Consider the following 9,429-nt stretch of genomic DNA (forward strand, 5'->3'; position numbering starts at 1 on the left):
CTCTCCTCCTTTTTGGAAAAATTCAGAGAAAGAGAAAGGAATGGCAAACATTACTTCTCCCTCCATTCAGCCTGCTCGTAAGAGTCCAGCAGGAGTCCCCCAGGGCTTGGTAAATGTCAGAGCACTCCAACACTGCCAGCAACTTTGCAATTGCTTCTGGGCAGAACAGTAGAATATGTCTACTCAGAGCAGCTTAATAAGTGTGTTAAGGCTTTCTTCTTGGCAATTGGGTATGTACAAGATTGCAAATGGGATCACCAAACTGTGAGATATTGCAGATGGAGCTTAGGCAAGTCTTGGAAATTTCCCCTTCTGTACAATATGCTAAATAATGTAATTTATAATACACCTTTTTCTTGACATGGCAACCTTTTTGCAGATGATTTTGGTTCTTCATACTTAATAAGAAACACTAGTGAAATCTGGTTGGTATGTATTTTTATGTTTCAATCCAGCCACCATTTCCTTCTTGTAAGGTCTATTACTTCCAACAGGACAATCAAGGAGGTGCTAAATAGTTTACACTGAAACCAACAGCCCTTAAAACCACCAGACATTGTTTAGAACATTTTGACAATATTCTCAATGGTGCCTTATTTGGGTAAAAATGCATAACACTTCCTGGTTCTCTTTAAAACTGGCCTACATTTTCATACCTCTTTTTTCTGTGAGGCCTGCAAGATATATCATTTTTATGAGATCAGAAAGGTGAGGGACATAGTCCATCTAGTTCAGCACGCCATACACATGGTAGCAAACCAGCTGCACATAGGATCTCTCAGGCAAGATGGGTGCAAAACCTCCGCCTGCTCAAGCTGCTCAGCAACTGGTCTATGAAGGCATGCTGCCTCTGGTAAAGAAGGTAAGCACATAGCCATCAAGGCTAGTAGCCACTAATAGCATCCTCCTCCTCCATGAATTTGACCAATACCCCTTTGAAGCCATCCAAATTGATGGCCATCCCCACTTCCATGGCAGCAAATTTCATAGTTTTACTATACATTGTGTGAAAAAGTATGTCTTTTTATCTGTCCTAAACCTCCACCATTCAGCTTTATGGGATGACCCCAGGTTCTAGTGTTATTTTTCCACAGCATGCATTCTTTTAAATACTTCTATCATGTCTCACCTTTCTCTCCTTTTTTCTAAGCTAAACAGGTATAGCTGTTCCACATAGGGGAGTTGCTTCAGCCCCTTGATCATTTTCATTGCTTTTCTCTGTACTTTTTCCAACTCAACGATGCCTTTTCTCAGGTGAGGCAACCAGAACTGAACACAATATTTTAAGTGTGGTTGTACCAATCATTTGCATAAGATCTTGGGAGTAAGATCTTGGCAGTTTTGTTTTCAAGTCCATTCCAAATTATGACTAGTATGGGGTTTGCCCTTTTCACAGCAGCAGTGCAGTGGGCTGACATTTTCACTGAGCTGCCCACCATTCTCGCTTTATATGCAGAAAGGGAATATATGTGATTCATTAAATATGGCTACCTATCTCATATCTAATTTAGCCTCAGTTATGCTCCACAGCAAGCTGAGGTGTGATGAGCATTATAGATTTTGCAATATGACCAGCTGTGAGGCCAGATTCCTCTGCCTTCCTGAATGGATGGAACAAACTATTTCTCAGCATGGGGATGTATGAACAAGGCTTTATGTTAGAACTGTGTCAAAATCCAACAGAGATTTATGAAGCATGTAAATTTTCCCTCAGTGAAGATGTAGATAAAGCTATTGAACTTGAATAGTTGGGGTTTTAATGCTAGGATTGGTCAATAATAACACATGAACCATAACATGCCACACAGGATTCTATCCTAAATACACATAACAACTTGGCATTTATTAGAGACCTGCCTGTCTGATGAGGGAGAAATTAATCTCTCCAATGGATTTCTTCCCACAGCACCAGCTTCAACTCAATAGATGGGGAAGTAGAGTTGCTATGTATGTGCAATAGATGGGGAAGTAGAGTTGCTATGTATGTGGTAAAGTCACAGTACTGTTCTGGTGGGAGAAGTGGCTTCAGTGGGCTGGCGAGAAGTGGAGTTACAAGAGCAAATGTCTTGTTGGCCTTGGACAAAGCAGCATCAACTCTGAGAAGGGATGTGCCAGCCTTCAGTTGCTTTCCAGCTTCCCCACCCTCACTGTTCCTTCTCTTGGACTTGCCCAATGAATTGGAGAGTCAATGCAGTCCTCTTCCCCCCTCTCCCCTGTCTTTTGAAAATATGAAATTTCCAATGTCTTTTCAGACTTTCCCAATTGCCTTCTTTGTCCTCTTGCCTCAAAACAACAAATTGAAATACATGTCTATTCAGAGAAAAATCACATTGAATTCAGTGGCTCTTACTTGGAAGATGGATTGCACCTGCTTTCGGGAATTGCTTTTGCTGATTCTGCTGGCTTCCTCCCATAGGATGGAGGTGTCAATTGTTTTGCTTTATATAAAAAAGATACCACTCCTATGCACCTGTACATACCTAACTGACCTAACAAAGACATAAACAAATGAATCTTTAAAGGCCCTTTCCCTGCACACATTGACTCCTCCTCACACATCAACCATTGCAATTACGTGTAACATAAGGTCACATTTTCAACACTATGAAAACTGCCCTGTATTCATTAGCATTGTCCTCCAACTCTGATAAATGAATTTTGCATAAATACTGCGATTGTACTACCTCATAAATGGAAAGGTCTCTAGTGTAGGCCTGATTACACTGCCAGTTTTTTCATAGAGAAAAACCTCTACAAATAAGTATGTTCTATGTGCTGTTCACTTAAGAATTTGTGAAGTCCTCCCTCACCACAATGTCATCAGCTGAATTCCATTTACTTTCCCCTACAGAATTATTTGGCATTCAATTACAACTAAACTTATCAGTATAAGTTTGTTCTGGATACTTTTCTTAGGCAGAAATGGGGAATAGGGCTCACTGAGCACAATCCTATACATGTCCACTCACTACTAGCCATACTGAGCTCAATACTTATACTTCTAGATAAGCATGTGTATAAGATGCTTATCTACAGGACTACACAGCATGGTAGAGAAATTTGGAAATAGGCAATTGTAGGAGTACTAAGAGTATATCCATAATTCCACACAGACAGAAATGGTTAGCACACATGGAAAAAGCTTTAAAAGGCATATGCTTTTATTTTTAGCTATTCTAAACTTAAAAGTATCAAAAAGTATACAGCACTGAGATCAATTCAGCAAGAAATACACATGTGAAGAGAAGGATGTCCCACAAAGTATAATGCATATATATGTTTCAAAGAGAGTTTGTAACATCCGAAGGAAAACATTTGCACATTATATAAATCATTTCATCTCTGCTGGTGAAATGAGTATGATTCACTGCATCTTTGTGCCTTGAAAAACAGTGTCTTCTAGGGAAAACAACATGAAAGTCCAAGAAGACCTTTAAATACTCATTTCATAGTTTCCCTTAGATAAGATCTAGACACCAACAGCTGGGAGCCACTCAGTCAATTCTTTCTTCTTGAATTGCATCTTATGACTCACCCTACTTCCACAATGTTTCATAGTGGAAAAAGGGGGTGTGGGTGAGATCAATCATCATTGTAATGGGATTTCTCAAAAGTTCATTCTGAGAATGAGAGAGAATCACTCTCCCCATTCTCCTCACACTGAGTTTCCAAGAATAATAGTTGCTGACCAGACACATTAATAAAGTGCTATTTACAATCCTTTGTTCTGTTCGAGATACAGCCTTGTATGTAGGAACTCAAGGAACTTTGCCAAATTCTTGCCTTTCTAATTGCATTTTTTATCTTGAATCATTGCAACAAAGAAGTTGCAAAGAGATAGCCATGACTCTCCACAGTATTCTTCAGCCACCTTTCTCTGGTCAATATAATCCTCTTCTTCAACACAGTCACTGGATGCTTTCCCTGGCTTGTTTTCTGCTGGCAGACTATCTTCCTTTGCATGATGACTTGGCTTCTCTTCTTTTGGATTTTGTGATGCTAGTGTTACCAGCCTAAGGTGAGCAGTTGGTGGTCCTGTCTTGCAGAGTTTAGATTTTAAGATACTCTTTGGATCCTTACATATGTTCTTCTGTTTCTTTAGAGACCTAGTAATTTGCTTCCAGAAAGCCTTCTGGTTTTTTGCATACTGTGGACACGTAGAAGGATTACCTGAAAATTCACATGAGAAGGTATCTTCCTTGCTTTTACAATCTATTTTCAAGGTAGCAGTCTCTGCCTCATTTAGTGTCCAGGTACACTCAGACTTCTCTTTAGTAGTAAACTTGCCTTTATGGGAACCTTTTGCTCCTCGGTTTTTCTGACTCCTTCCATTTTGGTTATCAGATGCAGCTTCTGTCCTTCTACCTTTTCCAGCATCTGCCCTCACATTTTTCCTGTCCTTTGGATTTTCACAGTGAGTTTGTAGCAGTTGAGAGAATATAATGAGGGTACACAGAAGGGCAAAATGTCTGATCTTCATGGCTTACGATTCCTCTGGAACCTGTTTTGGAAATGAAAAAGTAATTTGTAAAAATTGCCTGTGTTTTATTTACTTATTCCTAGTTTTAGCCATGTTGACACCACTGTAAGCTAGAGTCCATTGATCTTTACACAGTATGCTGATCAGTGTCCCACATGACAGTGCTTTTCAAAGTATGGACCTTTGGAACAATCTTATTTTTTGTTAACCTATTTTGAAATGCCCTCTTCTTTTCTAAAACAAAGTTATGATATAGCCTTGCAGCTTCTGCTTGGAGCTAATGTGGTAACATGAAGAGCTGTTTGATTACTTTAATTCACATGGATTTGGTAACATCTGCTCCAGAGTTGACTCATGTCTGATAAGAATGTAAATTAAGTATCATTCTGTAACCTCCATTCAAACAGTAACTTGACAGCAACTGTGTGAACTTAGATGGAGTGATGCCATGATGGTCCTTCAGATGCAACATCATTATCAGCTAAGATGACCGCAAATTTATTTGAATAAAAATGATCTGCTTGATTGTTTTACACTCAGCTTGCACATCTTTTTAAAACTATCCTCTAACTTTTTGTTCAATTGAACCCAAGTTTAGCTGAAGTATCAGTTCAATCCAATGAAACCCCAGCTAAGGAATCCCTAAGACAACAGTAAAATAGGTAGAAAATTAATACAACACTGTAGCACATATATGCTACCAGTGAAAGAAGGTGTTTCCAGAAGGTACTAGTATGGCACAATAACCCTGTACCATTCATAGAATTTCATGGTATTATCTGGATTTTGTTGCCTTCTACCCATAACCAGGAAGAAATGAAGGGTCTATTAGTAAAGACAATCTCATTCTTCTTACTTTTAGGTAGTAAGTGGACTAGGCTCCACATCCCATAATGGTTAATGAGATCTAAAAAACTTAACTGTACACTGGACCACTTCCAACAGGTTTAAGACTTAGGACCAAAGTTCACATGACATGCGTTGTGTTTTTATTTCTCCTGAAGATTCATCACACCAGCCCAGTAAGCAGCCTTGAAGAGTACAATCAAGAGCAGTAGAAATGTTGAGGGACTGACTGATCATTTCTTGCTTATTGTCATTTTTCCAGTCAACATCATCCTATTCAAGCTATTTATCCACTCACGAGAGAAACGATAATTCAACTATCAGTTACAATCCCAGATGCTACTTTTCAGTTAAATTAAAAATAGTGGCAGAAAGAAGCACACAACCCCATATACTGTACAGTTTGGTCTGCAGCAGACAAAGGAAATCTAGCTTTTCTCTTCCGGAAGATTAACTTTCTATGCTGACATAAGTTACAACACATACCTCTTGCTCTCTTTTGAGTTTATCCAAAAAATAAGCCTCAAGGTGACTCTTGTCTCTTCTAAAGTGCTGAAACCTTGTGCTTATATATACAGAACAAGACACACCTGCATGCCTTCAGAAGGCTATTGCTCCACAGTAGTATGCTTTCATGACTTATTTACTTACCTAGACACACCTTCTGGAACTCTGCCAGTTCTTATTTGCAAAAATTAAAAAAACCTAGTTACAGCACAGTGATAGATAAACTCTTGAAAAAGGAAGACTCTGCCAACTCTTTTCCTTTTCTTCTTTGACAATAGGAATAGAAGCACCCTCTTGATAAATGGTTTTACACAAACAGGAAAAGACTAATAAATGAATAGTGCTCTCATGAATAAAAGGAAGGAGAAAAATCTTATTGTGGTTACAGGAGTAGTCAGCTGGGAAGCTAAACAGTAGGTATTGTATTCCCATATTATAATTATAAGTCCCATTCACTTCACTGGAGCTTTTGATGAAGATAGTCTTTTTCTCCAATTTGCCAGCAAGAGTGATTAAAATATAACATTCTCAAAATAGATGTAGCACACTGTCACTATTATACATGAACAGCATCATGCTGCAAGAACAATGCATGCACAGTGGTCTACTGTGAAGATGTGAGCGTAACCAGCCTTACCTATTTTGCTAATTATATCTGGGAAAGAAATATGGCAACCTTTATCTGTCACCCTTTCCCTCCTATGTCTGCCTCCCCCTCTGCTAAATTTAAATGTTAAGTTCCTCAGGGTTGGAGTGACTCTTTCTGTTATGTCACTCTGTAAAGTACCATGTGTATTGATTGCACCATATAAATATTAAAACACTGGAATGGATATACTGCCTTGGAAATACCCCTGTGCTCCATGGCTCTTTGGGTGGTTTCTTCCCACGCCTTTCCTTATTAAATAGTCCTACTATTACTGCTGAGAGCAACCATGTGGCAAAACCCTTGGAGTTCTGGGGGTTTCTTTTAACATATTGGTTTCTAATATAAATGACTCTTGGAAAATCAGTCTTAACTTTTTTAGCAAAGGAAGCTTTCCTTAAAAATCTCAATTGTTGCAAAATATGTAAGAAAGAAACCACAAAAAATGTACATTAAGAATTAATGAAGGCAGGTTCCCCCAGCTTTCTACAAAAGCATAGGATAGAGTTCTCTGAAATCTGCAGTCAGTACACTCATTATACTTTCTTCCAGTGTAGAAAGATTGGCTGGATTCTTAATATTGGCTGCTAAGACTGGTTGTCAAAACATTGTGCCAAGGCCCCCAGCCTCCCAAAGAGACTTAATCCACACCATGTAACCTCAAAAGCAGATTTGCTGCCTGCTCAGCCTAAGCACAGCACAGCCCCTTCTCCCCCTTGGATCAGCAAAAGAGCAATCCACGTGGCAGTTCCTGTTCCTGGGAGGGGACCCTTTAGCTTGCTTTCCACATCAGCAGAAGCCACCCCACCACATGGATTTACCAGTTTTTGTTACATGCTACATGTTATTTGTAGAAAGTTACTACAGGACCAATCTTTTTATTACAGGTAGCATAGTATCTTGCTTCTCTAGGACCTTGTACGTTCAGAATTTTCTAGTGTTTGAATGGACAGAACAGTGAATTTTAGCAGGACAGGGCTGGGGTGAATATGATTAGGAAGCTGCTGTGGGTCCAGCACCCCAAAAGTGATATTTCTTGAGACCTGGCATGACCTATCAATTCCGAGTCATTGTCATATTATACTAGACATTACTTCCTCAGAGGATAATGATTCCATTGCTTCCTCTAGCACTTAAGAGCACAAGGGAGTTGGTGAACATGGACAACCACCCCATGTTCACTACCCAGAACATGTCAGTCTTGGGTTAGGCTGCAGATTTGGGGAACATAATACTCTGTCACTGCTTACACCAGCAGGTCCAGACCTTCCAACATTGTCCTCAGGAGCAAAGATGGTAGCACTTGTGAACAGAAACCCGGCATTGAAAGTGCAATGCTCATCTGATAGCATAAGGTCTCCCATTTCTGAGCCCTCCTTGGGAGGAAAAAAACCAGGCCCAATACTTAAGGAAAGTGTGAGATAGCTGCTCATTTGATGCCTTGTTGATGTTGTTGTTGATAAACACCTTACCCTCATATATCATTTTTTCTAGACAGCATCCCTATTACCTTGAAGAACTGTCTCATCCCAGTGTTATAAGGTAAGTCCTTTAAAAGATAGCAATCAGAACCCTACAACAGTATTAGCATGAGAATTGGACATTAGAATCATTATTTGCTCACAGGCGCATCTGCTTGGGCAGATGAGTAGTGACAATAGCCTTAAGCAGCAAATGGCTGCTCTTCCAGGTCAAGATTGTCTGCTTGTCTGATGATACATTGGCTTTCCGGAGGAGCAAGTCACTGGATGGTGGCAATAGCAGGCTGGAAAATGGGACCACTGGAGTGGCTTTTCCCAAGGCCACCCTCCCTCACCTTCAAACAAAGCTATGGCTTGATGTGACCCAGAACAGGCAGGCTTAAGTTATTCTGAGCCAGAAGCTGACTGAGCAAGATACTATCACTCAAACTAATTTATCTCACAATTTTTCCAATTTATATGGAAAAATGAATTAATTCATATATTCCATTCATTTTTGAGGAATTCAAGAATTCAAGAAATGATAAATGCTAAAGGCTTAGCCAAAGCATCTTGATACTAGAAAACAACTGTGTTATACTACTGTTGATTTTAGCTGTTCATATTGCCTGTATCATCAGATCTTCGTGATATATTGACTAATATTTGTTTCCATGGTTGTATGGATAAATGACTTTGGAAAAATGATTTTCCAGGATCACATCATCTGCCTTGATTTTTTGAAGACTGTTAAATACTGGTGTTTGATCATTTCATCTGGAAAGAGAATTCATTTCACAGACAGCACCAATATGGAATGTTTTTGCCAGTTAAGAATGTTGTTTTCACATATGGGAAAGGTTGCCAGCTTCTACAAATTCATAGGCCACATGTTCTGGTTGATTCCTCAAATTATTTATGTATGTTCAGGAAGAGAAAAGAGAATGTTGCATGCAGTAGAACCATCACTACACTCTTTTACCACTAGTAATGGAACAATACTTTGTTTGAGCTGTCCTTCCATCATAACATTTGCCAACAACATCAAAGGATGCTTTTGTGTAGACAGATCTTCAAGGGACAGTACAGCTGTTAGAACAGCCTCTTCATCTTCATTTCCTTGAAATGCGTGACACTAAACAGGAACCCTCCATCTGTGCACTTAAAACATTTCAGTACCTCTATATCGAAATGTAATGTGTGCCTCAGTTTCATAAAGCAAATCCTGACTCCTAAATAGCAGTCTCCAATGCATAAATGTAGAAAGGGAAGAAACAGGCAGTAAGCATATGGTAAAATAAGACAGCCCATCAAAGAGGCCTACATTCCACAGATGAAGATGCACATGTCAGAGTTATTGAAGCAGGGACACAGTTTCCATGCAAGTGCTAGAAGCCAAAGCCAGGAGTGTCTGGTTTTAAAAGAGAACCTTTCCATTATGGAAATCTGGTAGGAGTGGAAGAACCAGTGTAATATGGTCATAAAGGGCG

The 9,429-nt window shown here is 39.4% G+C and overlaps 1 protein-coding gene across 1 annotated transcript; it reads right to left on the reverse strand.

Annotated features, from left to right (window-relative positions):
- Nucleotides 1-3,076: 3,076 nt before the first annotated feature.
- Nucleotides 3,077-5,828, reverse strand: FGFBP1 (fibroblast growth factor binding protein 1). Its single transcript, XM_044418363.1, has 2 exons — nucleotides 5,813-5,828; nucleotides 3,077-4,501 (listed from the first exon to the last, which is right to left on the reverse strand). The coding sequence occupies exon 2, from the start codon at nucleotides 4,478-4,480 to the stop codon at nucleotides 3,788-3,790; it is 693 nt and encodes a 230-aa protein (XP_044274298.1). The 5' UTR covers nucleotides 4,481-4,501; nucleotides 5,813-5,828; the 3' UTR covers nucleotides 3,077-3,787.
- Between the last annotated feature and the right edge of the window lie 3,601 nt (nucleotides 5,829-9,429).

The sequence above is a fragment of the Varanus komodoensis genome, unplaced genomic scaffold, assembly GCF_004798865.1.
Source record: "Varanus komodoensis strain SLA01 unplaced genomic scaffold, ASM479886v1 scaffold9, whole genome shotgun sequence".
Classification (NCBI taxonomy): domain Eukaryota; kingdom Metazoa; phylum Chordata; class Lepidosauria; order Squamata; family Varanidae; genus Varanus; species Varanus komodoensis.